We start from the raw sequence: 26164 nt of genomic DNA on the forward strand, positions 1-26164 counted from the left end.
TGAAAATCGCATGGGGAGAGAGCAGCACAATACGGCGGGTGCTCAATTGTCTCCCACTCGAGCTGCCGTCACTTCTGTGTTAAGACATGAGCGATCTGGGGACGTTCGTTACCACAAAGCGGCAGCACCCCTCCACAGCACCAGTTTTCGACAGACACGCTCCCCCATACACATTCTTCATTCTCCAATCGATGTCTACCGGTGCGCGCGCAATATTCACTATTGACTTTGAATGTATATGGCTACGGAATCGGCAAAATAAATACTCAACAGTCATAGTTTCGTTCAAGTTAATTTACAAAATTTGTGTTCTATGCCTCTTTCATTGTTATTACTGATAATAGTGACGGAATGTATAAACCACCTTCACTGATTTTTGCTTTATTTCACATACATTCTAGTGAACACCTTGAAACTTTAATTGAATTATGATGTACAGTGACTGGTTCTCTTAGTTTTTGCGCGTAAAATATTGGCAGTGTCGGCATTCTGCCGTTAATATGTCACTAAATGGAAAATATGGTAAGTACAATGCATCACCGCAGACAGTGGTGTCTGGTCTGCACAAAATGCGCTTAATGTAGCTGCTTGCACGGAGAGCTCTCGTTGGTCCTGCTTTATGCAGTACTAATAGAACAGGAACGGGTATGTCAATGGTATCGTGATATTCCTTTAAAAGGAAAGTCGCATGGCATTGGCTCAAAAATGGTTCAAATGGCTCTGAGCACTATGGGACTTAACATCTGAGGTCATCAGTCCCCTAGAACTTTGAACTACTTAAACCTAGCTAATCTAAGGACATCACATTCATGCCCGAGGCAGGATTCGAACCTGCGACCGTAGCGGTCGCGCGGTTCCGGACTGAAGCGCCTAGAACCGCTCGGTCACCGCGGCCGGCTCGCATGGCATTGTCGGCTTGGAGATCCCAAGGGGCAGGTTCATGCACCTTGTCGGTAAGTGTTGATTTCCGCCTCCGATGTGGCCCTTTCCTTGTGGATAGACCAAAAGTTGTGTATTTTGGGTATTTTTGAAGTATGAGTGAGTGTAATGGAAAAGTGTATAGAGTGATATTTGCGTTGTATTATGATGACGACGATGGTAAGAGAAGGTGAACCAGGTGCCTACACAAAGCCTACTCCGCCCGGATAACACCCGGGTGCTGCCTAGCTTAACGTTCCCATCCTTCAGACGGCTCAGCGTCAACAGCGTCAAAAGCCCTCATTTAATGACACACTTCAATAGAGGTTTGGAATTTAATCTAGGATACTAGCTCACTACCGCTTGCCGGCCAAATAGCGCCAGTAAAAATTTCATCCATCACAAGGATTCGAACCGGCTTATCTCCTAGTCACGCGTCAACGCGCAGACGTGTTTGCGACCTCATCTACACAGGCGAGTAATCTTTCTTTAGTTACCCCTGATGGACTGGCGTATGTGTTCGCTAGTCTCACCATTTTGTTATGGAAAGATATGATTACTAACCGAGCACGCTTCCAACTTCTGTGACTTCTTGGAGAAATTATTCGTGCTTCTGTCGCTAATGTGGACCGAACTTGTTGGAGCTAGCAGCGACATGCTTGACGGGAAGATGTCCCCCCTTGCAACCTCGTTCTTGTCGAAGCTCTGCTTGAACTTCACGCCGAAAACAGAACATGGCTGGCTAAGTTCACACTGCTAACTGAAACTGCTGCGTACATATTTTTGCGCCTTGTAGAGGACCATTTTTCGCCTATCACTGGCTGCTTTGCGAAGTGAAGTTGCCTTTATGGCGACGCTATTGCGAGAATCCTCAGCTTGCTTGGCACTGGTCGTGGACTTCTACGACAACTTCAAAACAATGCACGAATTCCAGAAGTTGAGCAATTCTGGAAGGATATTTCGCTGAATCTGCGCACTTCGTGCCCAATATTTACACGTGTCTGCCACCTATTATATGCCATGACGTCAAGAAGTTTTGTGTAGATGTAGGCATCGTTAGAAGGAAAGATAGCGACCGACGAGCCTCAAAGAAATGCTATAAAGCCGCTGCAGCTCACAGTGTGTACGGGAGGTTGTCGAACTTTTAATTATCACTTCTGACAAATAAAATTATGTGATTAATTCGTTTGCTTGTTTGCATGTACACGTCTGCAGTCCTGGTACACACTGGGCTTCTTGCGCAACAGTGTTTCCGGACGGCGCTGGAGAAGCCAAAACAAACTGGCCCAATTCCATTGATAATGTAGAGTAAACTGACTTCTTCGAGGTGATAATTAAGGCTTTTCGAAGACAAGCATGACCTGACAGATTGTAATTCTACGAAGCTCATCGCATGCGACGTAGTTATACAGGGAGGTCAGAAACAGACAGAAAAACTTGGAGTGTTGCTGGGTAAGTTGAGCTGAGAAGTAACTGTTAAGAAGAAAAATTCGATACTTTGTACCGTTTCCGTGTTAATTGGCATTGAAGTTAGACGATCAGGCCGCAGCACGCGCAAATTCAAACGGCTCACCAGAGACGGTGTCACCAAACGTGTTCTTCGTTTGGTTTCCTAAAACAAAACAAGAGAGCGATACAAAAATTGAATATGGGACGCTAGTACGGATCGAATCCGAGCCAAAGGCTAAACAGTCTCGTGCGCCATCACCTGCGTTATGAGAACAACTGAACTAATTGTAGCTAGCGGGTTGCTCGAATTTGCGCGCGAAATGGCCTGACTGGCTACCTTCAATGTTAATTAACTGTGCAGCGACGCTACGTAGCGAAGTTTTTTGTTAACAATTATTTCTCAGCGCAACTTACCCTGAAACACATTTACAAGCTTTTCAGACTGTTTTGGACTACCCTATATATAGGGAGACGATGTCGTTCAAAACGTATTTCTGAATGTGGGAAGAGCCGCAGATGATCAGTGCCCGGTACAAAGATTGGCCTGTAAATATACACTGAAGCGCCACAGAAACTGGTATAGGCATGCGTATTCAAACACAGACATATATAAACAGACAGAAAACGGCGCTGCGGTGGGCAACGCCTATATAAGACAACAAGAGTCTGGTGCACTTGTTAGATCGGTTACTGGCTGCTGCAATGGCAGGTTCTCAAGATTTAAATGAGTTTGAACGTGGTGTTATAGTCGGCGTACGAACGATGGGACACAGCATCTCCGAGGCAGCGATGAAGTGGGGATTTTCCCGTACGACTATTTCACGAGTGTACCATGATTATCAGGAATCCGGTAAAACATCAAATCTCCGACATCGCTGCGGCAGGAAAGAGATCCTGCAAGAACGAGATCAACGTGGCAGAAGTGCAACCCTTCATCAAATTGCTGCAGATTCCAATGCTGGGCCATAAACAAGTGTCAGCGTGCGAACCATTCAACGAAATATCATCGATAGCCTTACGCCTCGCCTGGGCCCGTCAACGCCGACGTTGGGCTGTTCTTGACTGGAAACATGTTGCCTGTTCGGACGAGTCTCGTTTCAAATTGTATAGAGCGGATGGGCGTGTACGGATATGGAGACAACCTTATGAATGCATGGGCCCTGCATGTCGGCAGGGGACTGTTCAAACTGGTGGAGGCTTTGTAACGGCGTGGGGCGTGTGCAGTTGGAGTGATATGGGACCCCTGACACGTTTCGAAACGACTAACAAGTGACACGTACGTAAGCATCTTGTCTGATCACCTGCATCCATTCATGTCCATTGTGCATTCCGACAGTTTGGTAATTCCAGCAGGACAATGCGACACCCCACACGTTCAGAATTGCTGCAGAGTGGCTCCAGGAACACTTTTCTGACTTTAAACACTTCCGCTGGCCACAAACTCCGCTGACACGATTATTATTGAGCACATGTGAGATGCCTTGCAACGCTCTGTTCAGAAGAGATCTACACCCCCTTGTACTCTTACGGTTTTATGGACAGTCCTGCAGAATTCGTGTTGTCAATTCCCTCCTGCACTACTTCAGACATTACTCGAGTCCATGCCACGTCGTGTTGCGCCACTTCAGGGTGATCGCGGGGGCCCTACACAATACTAGGCACATGTACCAGTTTCATTAGCTCTTCAGTGTATTAAAAGGCATAATATCGTCTAACAAAGCGATTGGTGATTTAACTGGAATCAGTCACAACCATCAAATATCGGAGTTATTTAAGGTAGAGCAGATTGGGGAAGGTAAATGCCATACTGAGATTTATTGCCAGAATCCACGCACGAAAGGGTCACTTATAAACTTATCCTTCGAACAATTCTTGAGTTTTGTTCGTCAGTTGGGATCCGTACCGAAATGGACTGTAGTTAGCGCGTGACTGTCACAGGTATACACAACAAACTGCAGTGGGGGACGCTACAAGAAAGGCTTTGGGCATCGTGGAGAGCCTTAAAGCGAAATTGCGAGTGCCCGCATTCCGTAACGATTCAATAAACATCATACTGCCTCGCGTAACCATCATGACGATAATATCAGATAAATCGGCGGTTTTGGTAAATGGGGACAAACCGCAGGGTAGAATCCCTAAAAGGATAAGGAGTAAAAAACGTCATATGAATATACACTACTGGCCATTAAAATTGCTACACCAAGAAGAAGTGCACAGATGATAAACGGGTATTCATTGGACAAATATATTATACTAGAACTGACATGTCATTACATTTTCACGCAATTTGGGTGCATAGATCCTGAGAAATCAGTACCCAGAACAACCACCTCTGGTCGTAATAACGGCCTTGATACGCCTGGGCATTGAGTCAAACAGAGCTTGGATGGCGTGTGCAGGTACAGCTGCCCATGCAGCTTCAACACGATACCACAGTTCATCAAGAGTAGTGACTGGCGTATTGTGACGAGCCAGTTGCTCAGCCTCCATTGTCTAGACGTTTTCAATTGGTGAGAGATCTGGAGAATGTGCTGGCCAGGGCAGCAGTCCAACATTTTCTGTATCCAGAAAGGTCCGTACAGGACCGGCAACATACGGTCGTGCATTATCATGCTGAAATGTAGGGTTTCGTAGGGATCGAATGAAGGGTAGAGCCACGGGTCGTAACACATCCGAAATGTAACGTCCACTGTTCAAAGTGCCGTTAATGCGAACACGAGATGACCGAGATTTGTAACCAAGGGCACCCCATACCATCACACAGGGTGATACACCAGTATGGCGATGACGTATACAAGCTTCCCATGTGCGTTCACCGCGATGTCGCCAAACACGGATGCGACCATCATGATGCTGTAAACAGAACCTGGATTCATACGAAAAAATGACGTTTTGCCATTCGTGAACCCAGGTTCATCGTTGAGTACACCATCGCAGGCGCTCCTGTCTGTGATGCAGCGTCAAGGGTAACCGCAGCAATGGTCTCCGAGCTGAGAGTCCACGCTGCTGCAAACGTCGTCGAACTGTTTGTGCAGATGGTTGTTGTCTTGCAAACGTCCCCATCTGTTGACTCAGGGATCGAGACGAGGCTGCACGATCCGTTACAGCCATGTGAATAAGATGCCTGTCATCTCGACTGCTAGTGATACGAGGCTGTTGGGATCCAGCACGACGTCCCTTATTACCCTCCTGGACCCACCGATTCCATATTCTGCTAACAGTCATTGGATCTCGACCAACGCGAGCAGCAATGTCGCGATACGATAAACCGCAATCGCGATAGGCTACAATCCGACCTTTATCAAAGTCGGAAACGTGATGGTACGCATTTCTCCTCCTTACACGAGGCATCACAACAACGTTTCACCAGGCAACGCCGGTCAACTGCTGTTTGTGTATGAGAAATCGGTTCGAAACTTTCCTCATGTCAGCACGTTCTAGGTGTCGCCACCGGCGCCAACCTTGTGTGAATGCTCTGAAAAGTTAATCATTTGCATATCACAGCATTATCTTCCTGTCAGTTAAATTTCGCGTCTGTAGTACGCCATCTTCGTGGTGTAGCAATTTTAATGGCCAGTAGTGTGTTCCAAGGGAGATACAACCACTTAAAAGTGGAAGTGAGATACCTTTGACAGTGTAGGTTTCAATAATTGAAAGCACACATGAAAACACCATAGAACTGGAAATTTTCTGTCTGTATTTGTGTTTTGGTGGTATGGTGGCAGCGAAACATCAACACCGGTTCAGCTTCAAAGTGTGGTCGGGGTTGGTTCAAATGGCTCTGAGCACTATGGGACTTAACAGCTATGGTCATCAGTCCCCTAGAACTTAGAAATACTTAAACCTAAGGACATCACACAACACCCAGTCATCACGAGGCAGAGAAAATCCCTGACCCCGCCGGGAATCGAACCCGGGAACGGGAAGCGAGAACGCTACCGCAGGACTGTGGTCGGGGTAGTCATTGTCGAGACGCCTCGGTATGGAAATGCGGAAGTGAGTTGAAGCACCATCACGCAGTAACCACATTACCCTTCGTACCACCAAAGGCACAACTTCCAGCAGGGCAGAAGTGGCACCCACAGGAAGTGCAGATACGCCTCGCTTTTGAGGCGCTGTGGAGGAATGACTCGTTCCGCGGTCGCCTACAGTCCCCAGCCACGCACTGAAACTGAACCGGCGCTGATGGTTCGTTACCACCACACCGCTAAAATCCTAGCACAGAGATAACATTCCCACTTGTCTGTATTTTCTCATGTGTTTTCTTCCAATCATTAAACCTACACTGTCAAAGACCTTTTATCTCTCCCTTGCAGTCGGTGTACCTCCCTTCGAACGCATTTCCGGCCTTATGTCCACATGACCTTATTTGCTCCTTAGCCTCTGAGCAACAGTTTCCTGAAATTTGTCTCCATCTAGCAATATCATCCTGCATATGTAGAGGTAGACAAATATCAAACGCCAGTAGTTTTGCGGAAAATAAATCACCGCCAAAAATAATTTTGGTTGGGGTAACAACTTGAGTGCGTAATCGCGTCACAGGTATGAAAAACGTAGTTCGCCAAATTAGACGTATTTTAGTTTTTATTTGTTTCTCTAGACCATAAAGCATTTAATCTAGCCACAGAAGCAATCATACAAGGCGATCCAAATTGGTGCGGCACAATGTTAACAGCCACGCCCAGTTAAAACGTTGAAGCGAGCAGGAAAACAGTCTACAGCTTTCACCCGACGAGAAGACTTGAGCACAAATTAGAATACGCGTCTGAAGATGACGATGAGCTTATTCTCGGTATGAGTAATGTGCACAGAAGCATCTAACAAATCCGCTGAGGCATTTTCGCAATACGTATTTCACTGTTGATAACACGACTTATGAACCACTGACGACTGCATTGTGTTTCATAAACAATTCAACAAAGATAACGTTTTAGACAACTGAATGAAAATGATGGGGTATTTTCCTGCATGTTTAATAACTGTATCTACCTGGATATCGACGCAACTGCAAATAGAACAACGGCTGTCGAGAGCTCTTGAAAAGGAGCAGTCCAAGAGATTTCACAAGCGTTAATCTTTGCAGTGCAGACAATCGCACAAATAGCTTCCGAAAGCTGCTGAATAAGAAGTACAAGGATAACGACACGGAGCAATTTCATTCCTAAACAGTAGTTAAAAAAGGGTCACTCATATTTAGAAACACTCAGTTGTTTATAAAACGTCCATTTCAAACATTAACGAACGTTATATACATGGTTTTCAAGATATATGTAAAGCTCTTACAGTAAAATGTTCTAGATAATTTGCAAACATCACAGGGAAAAAGGCATTTTAGCTAAGTAAAAGCAACTGAAAACCTTTTATCGACATTTCTTAACGATTATGAAAAATTAGAATAGCGCAACAACGCTGGGTGGGATTAAAGGACGGACGACGGCGAGGGTATTGAGAGACTGAGGACAAGGTCCCATCGGGAAAGGAATTTGGTTGTGTCCTATTCAAACTAACCGTCCCGGCGCTTGCCTCAGGCAATTTAGGGAAACTACGATAAACCTATAACCGGACTGTCCAGCGAATGCGAGTCCAGTGTTTTAAACACTGTGCCACTGCTCTAGATTTGCGTATGGAAAAATTTTACATACAGATGAATACATTCATCCTATGGTAGTAGGTAAATGTGGTAATTTCATCCAGTAAATCACTGTTAATCGTAATATTTTTATATACAGGTACGTTGTTATATGACGAGTTTTGTCTTTCTTCAGTACTCAGAGTTGCAGCACCATGAAGGCAGCATACAACAAACTTCAAATGGGCATGAAATGTGTTACATGCTTGATATGCAATTTATTAGAATTTCAGCGCAATCGCACAATGTAGGAGTAACGCTATTACACCACGCGTTCAAAAAGTTCCGAGGCTGGTTTCATTTCTTGAGCAAAAAGAACGTCAGCGCAGTAACTACTGTGGCAGCTTTAAGTAATAACTGTAAACAACAAATGTGCATTCGACCACTCAGCTGTGGGCAGGCCACGCTGAGTACTGGACGTATGGCCGTAGTGTGTCACAAAATCGCAATGGAGTAACGAACTGAACGCCCCTAAATCAAGTGTTCAAGACGTTGTCCAGAATGTTTTGAAAAAGAGAAAAGCGTGTGCAAAGTTTGTTCCGCACACTGTAACTCCCGAACAAAAAGAACGACGCCTGGACGCCTGCCACGTCTTGACTGAAATGCAAAACGCGGAAAATGCTTTTCGGTAAATTAAAAAGATAAAACGCTTGGTTGATGAGACTCTGTGCTATCAATACCAATGTGCGATAAAAAAAGAAAGTGGAGATATTCGCATGAGGTCAACGACTTGACGACAAACCGACTCTCAAGCCAATGAGACGCGCGAGCTGATCATCATCAGCATCTACATGCCTACTCAGTAATTCACAATTAAGTGACTGGCAGAGGATTCATTGAATCACCTTCAGACTATTTCCCTACCGTTCCACCCTCCAACAGCGTGTGGAAAAAACGAACACTTAAATCTTTCTGTACGAGCTCAGAGTTCTCTTATTTTATTATGATCTACATCTACATCCATACTCCGCAAGCCACCTAACGGCGTGTGGCGGAGGGTACCTTGAGTACCTCTATCGGTTCTCCCTTCTATTCCAGTCTCGTATTGTTCGAGGAAAGAAAGATTGTCGGTATGCCTCTGTGTGGGCTCTAATGTCTCTGATTTTATCCTCATGGTCTCTTCGCGAGATATACGTAGGAGGGAACAATATACTGCTTGACTCCTCGGGCCGGCAGTGGTGGCCGAGCGGTTCTAGCCGCCACAGTCCGGAACCGCGCGACTGCTACGGCCGCAGGTTCGAATCCTGCCTCGGGCATGGGTGTGTGTGACGTACTTAGGTTTGTTAGGTTTAATTACTAGGGGACTTACAAAAAGAAAAGTGATACTGGCGATCCCCCATGAAGTGTTACAGACCCTCTGCTGTTCCTAATCTATATGAACGATTCGGGAGACAATCTGAGCAGTCTTTTTACACTGTTGACAGATGACACTGTCATTTATAGTGTAACAGAGTCATAAGAAGATCAAAACCAACTGCAAAATTACGGACGAAATATCTGTATGGTGTGAAAAGTGCCAATTGACTCTAAATACGGAAAAGTGTGGAGTCATCGATAGGAGTACTACAAGTAATCCGTTAAATTTTCGTTACACGAAAAACCACACAATTCTAAAGTCTGCCAATTCAACTAAATACTTGGCGATTACAGTTACCAATAACTTAATCACATAGATAATGTTGTGGAGAAGGCTAATCAAAATACAGTCATTTACTGACGGAACACTTGGAAGTTGCTACAGGTCTAATAAAGAGGTCGCCTAGACTACGCCTGTTCGACCTCTGCTGGAGTATTGCCGTGCTGTATGGGATCATTAGAGATGGGATTGACAGAGGACGCCGAAGTAGTCCAAAGAACGGCAGCTCGTTTTGTATTATCCGTGATACTTTCTGTCCTATTTCCCGATATGATAAGCCAGTTGAAGTGGTAGTCATTAAAAAGAAAAAAAAAAAAAAAGGCGTTTTTCGTTATGGCGAAATCTTCTCGCGAAACTTCGATGACCAACTTTCTCCTCTGAATGCGAAAATATTTTATTGACTCCAACCTACATAGCAAGGAATGATGATCATAATAAAATAAGAGAAACCAGACCTCGTACACAAAGATTTAAGTGTTCATTTTCCCCAAACGCTGTTCGAGAGAGGAAGGATAGAGAAACAGTCTGAGGGTGGTTCCATGAACCCTCTCCCAGGCATATAATTATGAAATGCAGGGTAGTCATGTAGACGGTGTAATTCTGTACATACAGAAAGATTATGCAGCGAGTTTCTCATCCAGAACCGGCATTTTAAAGATGATTCTTGGTGAGCGGTTTATGTTACGCCTCGTTAAGAAGAAGACACGCCTGCCAGAACGTGTCGCATTTCGACAAAGGCAGGTCAGTGACTATTCGAGAGTGTGGTTGTACGGTACACCCACAACAAGTAATATTTCGTTATTTGCTGTTTTTCCTGGAGTTGCAATTCTAATGACCAGCTATGTATATTTGTATTACACGACACAGAAAAATCAAATTAAATAAAAATACGACTGTAATGGAATGTCTAATCAGTGATATTGCAGGAAACAAAAATTCCCGGATGTACCGGTTTAATATACACTTTTTCCTGGCTGAAAATAAACTTTTTGCGTGTTAAGTGACAATACTTTCTCTCGGAACAATGGTTAAGGTTTTATACACCGGCGTTGAACTTCCCGCCACATTAGAAAACGAACCCCCCCAAGAAAAGAAACGCGCTTTAGAAAGATCTTTGATGTGCAGCAGTATGTACGCTCGTATTTTCATATTACCAAAGTATATAGTTGAATTCCACCAAACGTAGCACGTAAGTTTCCGAAGCACTGAAATCGAGATTGCGATCCGCTTTAGTAAGCCAGTCATAGCTGATGTCATGTGATCTCGTCAGCCGATGATAGCAGATATTCATGGCATAAGACACGTGACATAGCCAATAGCAACCAACATCACTGTTCCGTAGCGTGAACACACAAATAGGAAAAGTTAATGGATTAAATTAATATACATAGTGTAGCTAAAAGATAAGCTACACTTTCACGTATAATATTGGTCTTTTTTGCACGTGTTACACTTTAATATACATCATACAAATATACCAGTAAAATTTTAAATAACACAAACTTCTGTGTTCGAAATTCTTCCAAGTGGTTGGCCCTCAGAGTGTTAGGCTTTAAATGAGAATCAAACGCTCTGTAATTTAAGAAATTCAAAGCATATTCCTACACGTAACGTAATTCATCTTGCGTAAAATGAGATTTACTTTGAAAATAACGCTTTTCAACCACCATTCGCAATATTTTCCCGTGACCTGTTAGAATTCGTTCCAGCAGTTGTCACAGCGCGCCAGAAAACTGCGTTAGCGCGTGTGCGCAGCTACGATGACGTCGGAAGCCCACATGTTTTTACCTACATAGCATTAAGAGCTCTTACATATGTCGTAAACGAAACAGATCAGAGGGTACTCAAAGATCATCGGAATCTCGTAAAACAGACTAAACTGCATAATTCGGCTGAAAGTATACATTCGTATGTCCAGATTCAAAAAGACGTAAGCCCCAACCCGATATTAAGCTTTTCATTGTGGTTTTCTTCGAGTAACAGTACTATATAATGTTTGGTTCTTTATGGCATAACTTCATACGTGCCAGGAGATAAAAATGGACACTTGTAATTCAGCAAACAGTTGACACTAGCCAATAATGTGGAATGAAACACTTCGTTTCAAATAAATTGCCTGCCTCTGCGGAAAAGATTAATAAGAGCCAAATTCCTGTAGCAAATCGACAAAAATAACTTCAGTGTTCTGCAACGCAATTAATGACTGACTGCCAAAAACCTGGAAATAAAATCAGGAAACTAAATCTAACAACGTATTTTAGGCTTCCATAATTATGCGAAAGTATTTTAATTCACTTTCTAGCTCTCGGCCACAGAAATCCGTTTTGTTTTCATTTGGTGTGGGAGTTGCAAACGAAGAAGAAACAGCAAAATCTCTAAACCTAAACACGGGTCACGTGGAGATTACCACCCTCTCCACTGCAACTTAGACTGCTCTGCCCACGCGCGAATCTGGCAGCTTGGGCTCGCCAGAAGAACTTTTCCGGCTAGTGTCTGGCTGCTTGTTGCTACTGCTGATACAGCTAACAGCCGTAATTCAAGTAGCCGTAAGCGGACGCAGGTACTGCTCATACGCGACTCAACTGCACACGCGCACGAGCCCGCTGGCAACTGCTCAAACGAACCTAATGTAAACCGTTGTGACGTCACGGTCATCGGAATCAGTTTGCTGTAATCAAGTATTGCATAGTCTTCGTCCTAAAGCCTTTGACACATTTTTGTGTTAGCAGACGCTTGTGTGTGCACTGTATTTTAATGTTGGAAACAGCGCATTTCCTTTGCAAGTAAAATTTATTTTGGTTTTCTTACCCTCGTTTATGTTTTATTGTTGCAGTATTATTTTGCAGTAGAGAGCTAAAGTAAAATTCTTTCTTAGAGCATCAGTTTTTACCAGTCAAAATTACAAAAATTTAACTGAAAACTAACACAATGAGAAATTCCGGGTTTTCCCGGATGAAAAAATTTCCGTGTTTTTCCCAAATTTCCCGGTTGTCGCGGGGCGTATACACCCTGAGAAATGTTGAGTGACACTGACCTAATTAACACGCTAAGCTGCCGTCGCAGCCTCCCGAGATACACCCGCTTCAACACTTTACCGGGAGTCACTGTGTAGTGCCTGCGTAGTGAACGTCGCAAACAAAGATGTTTAATTTTCGCTGTTGTCCGAGTGTTTAAGCAATTACGCGACTACTCTCTCCGCGAGCGGCTATGCTGCTATTCCGGTCGGCTGGCCTCTAGTGCGGGCTGGAATGCCTCGAAAGTAGGGCCGCAGCGAAAGTCACCGTCATGTCCGAATGCGACATTAAATTCCAAGCGGCGTATGAGAGTTCCTGTCAGCCATCCGCGACACGGCACCACGAAGTCAAAGAGGAAGCACTTACCACTCTAATGGCACTCTGTACACAATAGCTTCCCGAAGGTGACCGGACATTTCTTGCTTGCAAATACACTAGCGTGCAAAACTTAAGGGGAAAAAAAATCTGTCGCATGGTGTGCCCCTGCCAACTAACATACCTCGACGAAACTGAGATTATCCATAGAAATAATTGTTACAGTATTGTAAAGCTAACTCCGCGATTCATAATTGACCCCTGGACATTACAAAAGGCGGGACATGGTTCTTAATAGGGTGTGTGATCAAGGACGACAGTGCATGCTCTGCAAAGTGTTCCCATTCTGGCCACAAGGTTATTAAGGAGTTCTTGTTGTAGGGTGTTCCAGTCCTCTGATGGATGGTCGTTGGCGCATGTGGAGCTGTTGCAATACGTCTCTCCAACGCATCCTGTAGGTGCTCGATGGAATTTAAATCGGGGGTAACGGACTGGCCAGTCCATTCGCCGAATATCCTCTCGCTCCCAGAGTTCCTCAACCTGCACTGAACGATACGGTCGCGTTCTGTCATCTATAAAAATGAAGTCGGAACCGAATGCACCCCTGAAAATATGCACATGGGAAAGGAGTACGGTGTCAAATGGTTCAAATGTCTCTGAGCACTATGGGACTTCTCCGCTCATCAGCCCCTACAACTTAGAACTACTTAAACCTAACTAGTCTAAGGACATCACACACATCCATGCCCGAGACAGGATTCGAACCTGCGACAGTAGCGGTAGCGCGGTTCCAGACTGTAGTGTCTAGAACCGCTCGCCCACTCGGGTCCCCAAGTACGGTGTCAGAATAACGTTGACCAGTGAGTGTACCATGTTCAAAGACGTGGAGGTCACGACGCCCATGCAACATTTTGCCTCCCCACAAAAGACCTGGACCACCGAAACGATCATGTTCGAAAATTTTCCTTGGTGTATTAAGTTTTCCCACCTCTCGCCATATGAAGGAACGTCGAGAATCCCTACCCTGCTCTCACCCAAGAAGAGCTCGCAACCCCTCTCCTCGTTGGTCCAGTCCTAGCCTCTTCGCACCATCGCAATAGATGCCGCCGAAGAGCGGGTGTCAACGGAACGCAACATACTGGCAGGCGGACAAAGAGAATGCCTCTACGCAGTCGCCGTGTCACTGTGGACCGTGAGAATGCGTGCTTTGTACTCCTGCTAAATGTTGCTGCAACTACATCCGCTGTTTGACGTGGGTCCCCTTTTGACTGTTGCACAATGTAGCGGTCACCTGCTGCTGTGGTTGAACGTGGTCGACCACCTCCACCGGGCAGCACTGCCCGTGGTTCGAAACGCTCTCTGCTTCATATTTCTCAATGATTCTTCTCCGTGTGAAGTCATCCAAAGGTCTCCGACCCATGTTGTAACGAAGACCACCACCACCACCGTGCATCCAAGCTACTCGCTGATCGACAAACACTGTCTTTCAGCGCTCCACCCACTGCCTCGTGTTGCGGGGCCAGCCCCATTTGGCGCTATAGTCACACTGAACTCACGTCATGTGACGTACCTCTTTCTGTCCGCAACTGGAAAACATATGGCAACCTGTACTTTCATTCATTTCCACTGAATTATCTGTCTCGTCCTTAAGTTTTACAGAACAGTGTACCATGCCTGATAGAGTGTTTCTTGTTGTTTCCCCAACCCCGTGTACGTACTCCGGACGCTACACAAATCCTGAGACCTATTCTAGCGGCATTCCACTGATCTTTCGGGAGCGACTCTCACCTCTCGCTACAGTGAGAACAAGCTGTAACCAAATACGCGACAGCTTAATTTAAAATCTATTTTTCTTGTTTCATCTTCATTTTCCTCTCAAGTCAGCAACAATTGGGTTCTGAAGTTTCAGGGCTGCAGAGATATCCATTTCAATATTCTGGGTGTCGCTTGTTAACTTTTATGCACTTAACAGCTAATGAACGGTTCGAGATAGCGAAATAATGTTTCACGAAAGTGACAGTAAACAAATAAAAAATATGATGTTCTTCCATGATTAATACAACTGTTTCCCTCGAGATACTGAAGTATGGGATTTTATAAATGGCACTACGTACGTCTTAAGAATTAGTCCTAAATTTTGGTAAGAGTACAATGACCGGACGCTTGTTATGGCTTGCAGGGAAGCTTAGTGCAAATGTTTCCCTGAGAACTTTTCCTAGTGTCATATCACTAAACTCCAAATTTTAAGTGCCAAATTCCGAGTGCCCATAAAAAAAGTACACAGCTACATTTGAAAAAAAAAAACTATATTTGCTTAGAAACCACAGGAAAACAAAATGTTATGAGCAATGACCTTGAAACCTGTTACTCTACGGGTCTCTAGTCGCACCTGCGAAATTTAGTTGGCAGAGCACTTGGCCGTGAAAGGAGAAGGTCCTAAATTTCAGTCACAATCCGACCCACAGCTTTAATCTGCCATGAAGTTTCAACTTTAAAATACTCTGTCCTTTGAGTACTGTAACTAATCAGAAGTTTTGTTTCCATATCTTCAACTGTTTGTGAAATGAGACGACAGATTACTCCTAGCGCAGTTTACGCAGCTGTTAAGTATTGGAGACCAGATATAAATGCTTTTTGCGGAATGTCGGGAAGCAAGTTCGAGCATCAGGTCTGCACATCGTTGGTGATTATTAAATACTTCAGCTGCTCAACTTAGGTGGGACGCCCCATTGTTATATCCGTGATTCAAATTTTTCTTCGCGGTATGAGGATCCATTTCACGCGTATTAACAATTTAAGGATATAGTATCTACGTGCACTCTTGAGATTTAAATTGTAATTTAGTGTCCGTTCGAGAGCACAGTCAACAGTATTGACTTAAATGGGCAAAGATAAGAAAAGAAGTCGGTACTCGCCATGATGAAAAAACTTATCTTACACACTCCGAAAGTAGATTACTGATGACATCAAGGCGCTGATAATCGGGAAGGGGGCGGGGGAGGGGGAGGGAGAGAGAGAGAGAGAGAGAGAGAGAGAGAGAGAGAGAGAGAATGTAAATAGTACTCACTGATAGTCTTCTTCATCTTTCTTCTTAGGTTGATAGTTTTTCACTAGCCTCCTGTAACAGAAAGTGATCACGTAAGTTTATACTCTCATTTATATTCCATACAACTACAATAACTAGCTAAAGGCATTAAAAAAGAAAGGCTCCTAAGGACGAGAAGTGCCACCGCATTTTAAATTCGCAATTGAATTAAACTTCAACGGCCCTTCAAGTGCGAGTTCACTCATTAATACATAACATACAGTGACATGTTTGTTGAAAGTAGCCTGCAGTTGCCCGATTAAAGAGAACAGTCAAAAAGCGTTATAATGATGTTACTTTATTTAGTACGTTTATTCCCGTTCTTTCCTCGATTCCAATACTAGACGAGGTCACCGGAGAGCAGGACACAGAGTCTGCAGGCTGATCTTTCAGCTGCATCAACAGCAAGTTGTGTGTGACCGCAAGTGTTCTTCCCTCCACTAGTCGTGCGCATGTGCCACGAGGTGGGTGACTCAGAGATGAGTCTGCTCCTAACGGTCTAGTTTGCTTGCGCAGTAACAAGAAAAACAAACTGGCGCAAATCTTAGAGCACGAAGAAACTTGCACCCAAGATTCTTAAGCGCAGATGATAAAGAGACCCAACCTGCGAGCAACGCTCGCCATGAAATTATGCTAGACTTTCTACACTGTCCAGTCACATTAATGTCCCCAATCGTCAAAAGAGCGAATAACCACATTATGCAGCGCAGACCGGTGCGAGACGTGCAGGAAGAGTGTCGATGAGGTTCTCGAAGGTGCCGACAGGGATATAGTGCCATGCCGACTCCAATGCCGTGGCCAGCTGCATGGGGTTCCTCGGTTGAGGATCGATTACGCGAACAGCGCGATTGATTGGGTTTATACCTGGGGAGTTTGGTGGCCAGGGGAACGGTAAACTACTACTTGTGCTCTTCGAACCACACACGTACACTGCAAGCTGTGTGATGGGTTGCATTGTCCTGCTGGTAGATGCCATCGTGGCGAGGAAAACAAACCGCATATAGGGACGAACATTGACCCTACGGACAGATGTTTACTTGTGTTGACCCTCTGTGCCTTCCTGAATGACGAGATCACCCAGAAAAAGCCACGAAAACATTCCCCAGACCATAACGTTCCCTCATCCGGCCGACGATTGTTTCAGGATGTTTGCCTTCAACCGTTTCGCGTCGGATACGCCAGTGGCCATCTGTCCGGCGGAGCATAAAACGTTATTCATCTGGAAAGACAACCTATCGCCACACAGTGCACGTGCAGTTGAGTACTGGCGTGAAAATCCAACCTTTGTCGCCGATGACCAGCAGTCAGAATGTGCGCATGAACCAGGCGTCCGCTGCGGAGGTCCATACAGAGCAACGTTCGCTGAACGGTCGTTGAGGAGACATTGTTGGTAGCCCCTTTGTTCATCTGGACCGTCAGTTGCTGAACAGTTACACGTCTAGCCGCCCGTACACACCTCCGCAGCCGTCACTCATCACTGTCATCTATGGCCCTTCTTGCACCACAGTTGCCTCCGAACCGGTTTTGGATATTTCCATTTTGTCATGCACGGTATGCTTTAACCACGGCGGCACGTGAATAGTTTACAAATTTAGCCGTTTCGGAAAAGCTTCCATCCTTGGCCCGAAAGCCAAGACCATGCCCTTTTGGACGTCACATAAGCCGCTCCGTTTCCGCATTGCGACTGCACAGTTGTCCGCGTCCCCCGACACGCTTTATATACCTTCCACTGCCAGTGCTGCCACCTGCAGTCTGTGAACGGGAATTGCACGTTGACGTCGAACACAGGCGGTGGTCACATTAACGTGATTGGACCGTGTACAATCCAATAGAACCTTCCTAAGTAGAGCACTCAACTATTCCGAAGTTGCTTTCACCACCACCATACGATGATAGATGATTGTTTCGAGAACTAAGGCCTACACTTCGCTTGTCCGTCCTCTTCTGGAGTACGGCTGCGCAGTGTGTGATCCTAGCCAGGTAAGATTAACGGAGTACATCGAGAAAGTTCAAAGAAGAGCAGCACGTTTTGTATTATCGAGAAATAGGGGACAATATACAGGATTTGCGGTAGACACCATTAAAACACATGCATTTTTCGTTGCGGCGGTATCTTTCCACGGAAACTGAATCAACAACTTTCTCCTCAGAATGCGAAAATATTTTGTTGCCGCCGACCTGCACAGGGAGAAACGATCGTCATAATAAAATAATAAATCAGAGCTCGCACGGAAAGACATCGATCTTCATTTTTTCTGCGTGCTGTTCGAGACTGGAGTAATAAGGAATTATTTTTTAGGTAGTTCGATGACCCCTGTCCCGAGCACTTAGGGTGAGTTAAAGAGTATCCATGCAGACGTAGATGAATGTAAACATGTGCAGACGCGGCGCGGGGTAGCCGTGCGGTCTGGGGCGCCTTGTCACGGTTCGCGCGGCTGCTCCCGTAAGAGGTTCGAGTCCTCCCTCGGGCATGATTGTGTATGTGTTGTTTTTAGCGTAAGTTAAAGTTAGATTAAGTAGTGTGTAAGCTTAGGGACCGATGACCTCAGCAGTTTGGTCCCATAGGACTTTACCACAAATTTCCATTTTTCCATGTGCAGACTCTAAAGGTTACTCCTTTGTTGGCAACCACAATTAGCTGAACATATTTGGAAAACACGAATCTGAAGCTTCAGTCTGATTTGTTTTGTGTCAAAAACCTCGTTTACGACGTTTTCGCATATGGTGCGATAACACGTGTGCAGTCAACTGCTAGTCCACTTTCACAGAGCTATTTCTTTTTAAAATCAAAATTGACACAGTGGAAACGTATGTGTCAAGACATAAAACTAGTATTAAAGACACTCTCTCTCTCTCTCTCTCTCTCTCTCTCTCTCTCTCTCTCTCACACACACACACACACACACACACACACACACACACAGGATGCTCCAAGAGGAATGGTCAGTATTCGGGAACAGGACAGAAATATGGACTCTAGAATGGATATAAGAGCTAAGAGTATTACTTCATCTTCGCTACTGTGAAACATCTCTTCTACTGAAGAACTGCCCAGAGCTCTTGAGGTACGCAAGTTAGAGCCCGTGTTTACAGAACTTTTTTGCTTCGAATGATCGTTTCTGTCATATCCCGTAATATTGACCATTCCTCCTTGGACACACTGTACAGAGGAGAAAAACAACCTGATGAGGTCAGAATGGGGCAGAGGATATCGAAACGATCAAAATTTGCCAGTCAACCATACGCCCGAACGCAGCGTTGTGGAGCTGTACCCACAGAACACCAGTCAGTCAGTGGCGAACTCGCGGAAACCAACACTCCTGAATATCTGGTCACAAGAATTTTTGAGGCCGCGGCCATCATTCCTAACATGCACGATGTTGTCGAGAGGGTGCGCCAATGATATCTTCGCCGACGTCAGCTTTTGAGCCAGGAACTTTGAACATTGGCTGTAAAAATGTTATTTGAAAACTATGAAATCTGTTTAAACAATTTATGTTCCACCAGTCTTGGTGGTGGTGGTGGTGGTGTGATGATGATGATGATGATTGGTTTAAAGAGACTAATCATCTAGGGTTATCAGTATCCTATTCAGTATTCCACGACGGAATCTGTGCACCCCATCTGTCTACGTCTGGAGTAAATCTCATGTGCAAGTATGAGAACATTTTCCACACGTTGGCGCAGCGCGTATTTGAGGCGGGATGTGGGTAGCGGCTCGGTATTTACCTAGTGGGATGTGGGAAACCACATCCAGGCTTACGTGCTCACTAGCTCTCGTCGCTAACCCGCAAGGCGGATTCGATCCGCGTCAGGCTCACTATCCCCCGTACCGGAAGCAGCGCGTTAACGCGCTCTGCTATCCTGGTGGAACATTTTCTTGTCATAGTTCACACTTGCTGCTCTGCTGTACTTAGAAGAATAGAAGTTCATTAATTATCTCTGTACAATCACCAAAAATTAAAAACAGTTCATTTAATTAGCAACTGAGCTCTTCAGCATAACGGGTATTAGCTGGGGAGCATGTTAGTTTAAATGCACGCTCTTTCGCGAGCTCATCGCTGAGTTATGACTGATCTTCCGAAATGGTGCAAATGGTTCAAATGGCTCTGAGCACTATGGGACTTAACATCTATGATCATCAGTCCCCTAGAACTTAGAACTACTTAAACCTAACTAACCTAAGGACATCACACAACACCCAGTCATCACGAGGCAGAGAACGTCTCGTATGCTGTTCTGACCTTATCAGGTTGTTCTCCCTCCACGCTAATGCCTGATCATGCAGGATGGATGGAGGTCACGTGCCTCTCATATTTATAAGCAATAGACAATGGGGAAAGAAAGGGAAGGGATGGATGGAAATAGGTGGCTTCCAGCCGCACAGGGAATTGTGCTGATGCATAGCGAAAGCTGAAAACTCGAACCGGACCGGGTCTCGAACCCGGATTTACCGCTTCTCATGAGCGATTCCCTAACCTCTTCGGCCATCCGGACACGATACCTGACCTACTCAAATTTTCAGCTTAACGCACGCTGCAAGGCAGCGTCCACCGACCATTAACCCCTACTGACTTCCGTAGGTGTTCCGACGATACTAGTGCACCCGCACGGAAACCGACATCAATGTGCCGTCGATCTCTTACAGAAACGTATATATTTGAGTGGTGTCTGTTCTGTTGGACATGCCCGACACAACAGAAACCACTCAAATACATAAACCCACTCATCGTTACTGAAGGCAGACGCTGATATCTGAATCGCACAAGGTTATGGAGAAGCAGTTAACAATGAGCTTTAGAGGGGTGGTGAATGAACAGTGGCAAGAAGACAGCGTGAACATTTATGCAGTACTTATACAGGACTGCCGAACGCAGGGGAGTGGGAAGCTGTCATCTTCCTAATGACAGGTACATGACTCCGCAGAATAATAATGACATTCCACTGCGAACAGATACGTTCCGAATCCTTAGTTAATGATTAATGACAGCTCGTTAGATTCGCCAACAATGGAGCGGGCACAGTTAAACATTTAGCTCGTACCCGCTCTGTATGTCAAAATGACCTTAGGTTACGAAAGCAGCACGTGGTCACGGTGAGGAGTATCACCCACGCCTGAATCCAAGCCCTGTAACTTGCCGGAGACTGTACTTGTCTTATCAAAGAAATCGGCTTCTCCTTTCGTCTGTTTAGCTCTTGAGCCTGTAACGCAAAACAGATGCGACCAGCAGTAACGTGCTGCGCAACCTCTGTTGGTCAAGGCCTGTGGTCTATCTGTGGACACACTAACAACATGCCGAATTACTATGTTTGAAAATATTGGCGATAGACTAATTTTAACACGTCGCCTACTTCACAGGCTATTATTTAGCCAAAGCTGTACTAATTTTGACAATTCTTTATTAAGGCAAAACGGTTTGCTAAAAGCAACTTCTGTCTTTAATAACCTCGCTGTCGTGGAATACTAAACAAAAGAAGAAGCAAGAACATGGGAAGGAGTAAAAAAAATTATAATTTTTCCAAGATCACAAGAAGACAGAGCAAAGAAGTCTCATTAGCTCTGAAACAAAGCGATTCTGACAAATTTTCAGTACAGTCGCACGTGGAGTGCGTGGATATGATAAGTACATGTATTCATCGGAGATTTCATCCGTGTAAGTTTACTCGCTAGCGGCCACAATACAAGCCGCGAGGCAACTGAATTATGCGTTATGCAACTGCAGAGGTCTGTAAGGAGAAAAAAGCTAAAGCTGTGCACGGCTATAGTACGAAACCAGCGACAGGCGACTAGTGTTTCCTCGGCCGGGCAGGCAAGAAACCTTACTCGCTTCGGGACTTCCGAATGCCGGATACAAAAAACTTATAGTGAAAGCGTGGGCCGCTGGTCGCCTTTTAAGCGACACATAAATAGTGCAGTCACAGGTTAGCCACGCCTCTCCTTTTCGGCTCTAACAAAACACAGCGCTAAAAGCTTGCGACACGCTTTTTTTGGGTTTATGAAGCTCATAAACATCTTTGAAACCTAATCTCAATAAACAATCTCATACAATTCTGTCTATATTCGGTTTATATGTACTTCATTTGATTAACTGCAACGCCCTTTTAGATTAAATGTACTGTTGTAAAAGCATCTTAAGTACAGCATTACCATAAATTTATCGTAAAATTCAGGCCTACCCTGACTAATTCCGATATAAATAAACGAATGAATTTTCATACTGACCAACTCCTCTAGCAAAAAACAGTGTTTTGTGACGTCAGCCCGAGTTGCAGTCACACGCTTGCGACCGGGCATTGCGTAAGAATGCAGTTTCTCCAAGGTATTCCACGTAAGTCTGCTTCGATTATATTCCACAAGGCACTGGTACTAACTTCTGGAACACACATCGACGTTGTCGTATTCGTCGTCTATCACCATAGCCAATCTCCTTCGTACTTTGAAAACTGCTCATCCCATTCTTCTTCATCCCCACGCAAAACTGAGTTACTGAATGTTTTTGGTACCTGGTTAGTCTAAGATGTTCTGACTACCCTTCATGGCTTTCGATTTTCCATCAGAATTAGGGGTGGAATCTTCCTGACTTTAATGGTAATATGCAGGTTGGCTTTAGCAGTAATGCGAAATTTGTTCAAGCGTTCTGTTCTTGAGACTCCCCGTATTCTCCTTTGAATGACTAGTTTCAGGGTTCCACGGAAAAAGAACCATACGCAACAATTCAATACACAATGTTCATGTTTTAAAACTGAGAAATTATCATACAGTAACGTTCTCATTTTGTTGAATTTGTAGTTAACTACTTCTGTTCAGTTCTTATTCGAAACCCTGATGTAGAATGCAACCGGTATCCAAACAGAAAGAGATCGTCCAGGATTCGCTGGACAAGTAGCGATTAAAGTGCTCCCAACTGACGAAACAGTATGGCTCAACGCTATACAACTTGCCGAACTTAACAATGCCTTTGGAAATATCCGCAATACATAGCATTCAAGATTACCGATGATCTAAAAGGTACACCGTACGACTGTGTCTACTTTACGTCCAGTGTTGCTGTTCATAACGTACGATGGAACACGTAACTTTTGAAGACAAGAGGTATGTGCCTGAAAACACAACCTGTTTTGCTGACATTTGTGCTAATGTAGTCAAACGTTTGTTATAACCTGAATTGTCGGCGGCTCTAGCTCACAGTCCAATATGCATTTTAGAGCTTTATACTTAACGAACAAGGGGCTTAATTCTACACGATGCGACATAGGTTAGGCACACCAGCGACGACAGCTTCGAGTTGTGCCTATTCTCATCACCTGCTAGCCGTACAGGTAAAGTCTTATCCTTCTAGTACCAATACTATAAGGCATAATGATGTGAATGTTTACCTTTCACTTGACCTGCCTGTGTGCCAATCATGCAACCGACTACACTCGATAGGTGAGAACTATGACGTTTTCTGGAAATACATTAACTAGCGGTAGCTCAAAATCACATGCAGCTCATCTTTGATTATACTTCGTGACACATACATTTCCTTCTGTCAGTTCATGGTTGCTTCAGAAACAACTAGTGACATGTGAGTACCTGTCTACAATTTTAACTGTTAATATCTAACATTATTAGTAGACCACTGTAGAATAAGCTCTAATTCTGTTCGATGATTTCCGCATAATGACGCAATTCTTTGTACAGCACAAATTATTTTGCTCGACTTGAGACTTAACAGACCGCCTTCAACAACTTTCCACGAAATGTCACATTTATTTTATAGAATCGAAAAATGGATGAAAATAGTTTACTACACCAGACACCAAATTTATACTTAGGGTTGACCTCATGGTTCAAAGGGCAAGCGTTCGTCATTTGGTGCTATCGCATCATATCTACATAGCGACAATATTTGCATTTATTGTCTTACTTCTGTAGCCAAGTACCACTCTCTGCTGTGTTATTCAAAGACAAAGGCATCAACAAAAAAGGACTACGTGAGAACCACTGCACTCTTGGCTTTCAGAAAGAAAAAATGACCTTCTACACGTCTTACTTTCTACACAAGGAAACGACTGTGCGCCACAATGGAAGCAATTCCGATTTATACCGCATACAAGGAGAGTGGAAAAACATCATCCGGTAAGTCACAATGCAGACGAGACTGTGTTGAGAGATCGTGACGCGACGGTCACTGAAGAGAACTGTGACGAAAAATAAGAGGACGGCAGCTGCATCAATCACTACAGAACTGAATGTCGCACTGTTGAATCCTGTCAGCACCAAAACAGCACGAAGAGAGCTCCACAGGTAGGGAACTACAGGGTGCGTTGGAATTCCAGAACCACTCATCAGTGATGCAAATCCCCCTAACAGGAAAACGTGGCGCCGAAGCCATAAAACCCGAACTACGGAGCAATAGAAGGAAGTCGTTTAGTTGGAGTGGTCTCGTTTCACACTGTTTTCGACTTATGGCTGAGGACGTCCCAAGGGTGAAACATCGCAGAGATTCGGTGATGATTTGGGTTCAAATAGCTCTGAGAACTATGGGACTTAACATCTGAGGTCATCAGTTCCCTAGACTTAGAACTGCTTAAACCTAACTAACCTAAGGACATCACACACATCCATGCCCGAGGCAGGATTCGAACCTGCGACCGTAGCAGTCGCAGGGTTCCGGACTGAAGCGCATAGAACCGCTCGGCCACCGCTACCGGCTGATGATTTGGGCAGACATGTCGTGGTCTCATGGTTACTCTTCAAGGTCACACTACTGCTAAGGATTATTTGAACCCGTTGGCTGATCATGTCCTTCCCATGGTATAATACTTCTTCCCCAACAGTGATGCGGTGTTCCAAGACTACAGGGCCCTTGTCCACACAGCTCGCATCGCAAAGGATTGGTTTCGAGAGTACGGCGATAAATTTTCGCATCTCCCCTTGCCACCACAGTCACGAAATCTCAATCTTATTGAACCTTTATAGTTTACTTTGAAGAGAACGGTGCGTGATCGCTATCCACCTCCATCACCGTTGCCTGAACTTGGCACAATTTTGCAGAAAGAATGGTGTAACATTCCCCTGGAAACCATACAGGACCTGTACTTATCCATTCTGGGACAACTGAAAGCTGTTTTCAATGCTAATGGTTTTCATGCACCGTACTAGGCAAGGTAATGTGTTGTTTCTGTGGCGTTTCCATATCTATATCCACCATATTAAACAAAAACGTAAGTTTACTGTAAAATACAATCACCTGAATGGTCAACATGTTGCTAAATTTTTCATTAAGAAAGTGTATTAAAATTGGAAATTAACTGACTCACCCATATAGGGATAGATCGATATTATAAACCATACAACATGCAGATACCTAGATGACGAGGGCTTGCACAGGAAACACAAGCGAAACCATTGACATCGAACGCTCGGAACCTCATGAAACCATGCTTAGAATGATACTAGATCATTAAAAAAAAACAGTGGTTTGTATGATTTCCATGCATTGTACTACAAGTGACATTGTAAGAGAGAAAAACAAATTAACAAGATATCAATAACATACGAGAGAAATTATACGTAATTCGAAGACGTCAGTGTATCATTACATTCTCAATAAACAGGGCCAAAAGCCCTCCGCTAAAAGTAATTATAATAGCGCAAAAAATACATCAAATGGTGCTTACATTAGTCCTCATAGTGCACATGGGGGATTTCGATGAAGTAAGTAAAACAAAGTGGAAGAGAACAATGTGCACACCTCGCTAAAGTCATGTTTCTACATTCAAATCCACTTTCGCATTGAAGCAGTGCAATATCAAACGCCACACTAATTGCATTTTAAAATGATGATATGGGTATGTCAATGTCCTAACCTACCCTTCGCGAAGCATACAGCAACATTGATTTATACTTTGGTGCACAAAACTGATTATAAATCAACGAGTGAAATTTGATAATGAAATAACACTCGTATGGCTTCACTTGTGGTTTGGAACATTGTAGCCTTACAAAATAAGCAATCCTCCTTATATAGCGTTTATACTGCCGAAAGAAGTAAACATCAAGAGGCTGGCAATATAGTTGTTCTTGGTGACACTATCTTCCGCTTTAACTTGCATCTAGTAGGGCACGATCT

General features: G+C 44.4%; 1 protein-coding gene across 5 annotated transcripts in view; it reads right to left on the bottom strand.

Annotated features, from left to right (window-relative positions):
* The window catches only part of LOC124721257 (formin-binding protein 1-like), a 375448-nt gene that overhangs the window by 145966 nt on the left and 203318 nt on the right, over positions 1 to 26164 (bottom strand). For all 5 annotated transcript variants that reach the window (XM_047246130.1, XM_047246131.1, XM_047246132.1 and 2 more), the window contains exon 3: positions 16029 to 16079. In XM_047246130.1, coding sequence (XP_047102086.1) covers positions 16029 to 16079 — 51 coding nt within the window. The remainder of the gene's footprint in view (positions 1 to 16028; positions 16080 to 26164) is intronic.

This window comes from Schistocerca piceifrons, chromosome X, assembly GCF_021461385.2.
Source record: "Schistocerca piceifrons isolate TAMUIC-IGC-003096 chromosome X, iqSchPice1.1, whole genome shotgun sequence".
Taxonomy (NCBI): domain Eukaryota; kingdom Metazoa; phylum Arthropoda; class Insecta; order Orthoptera; family Acrididae; genus Schistocerca; species Schistocerca piceifrons.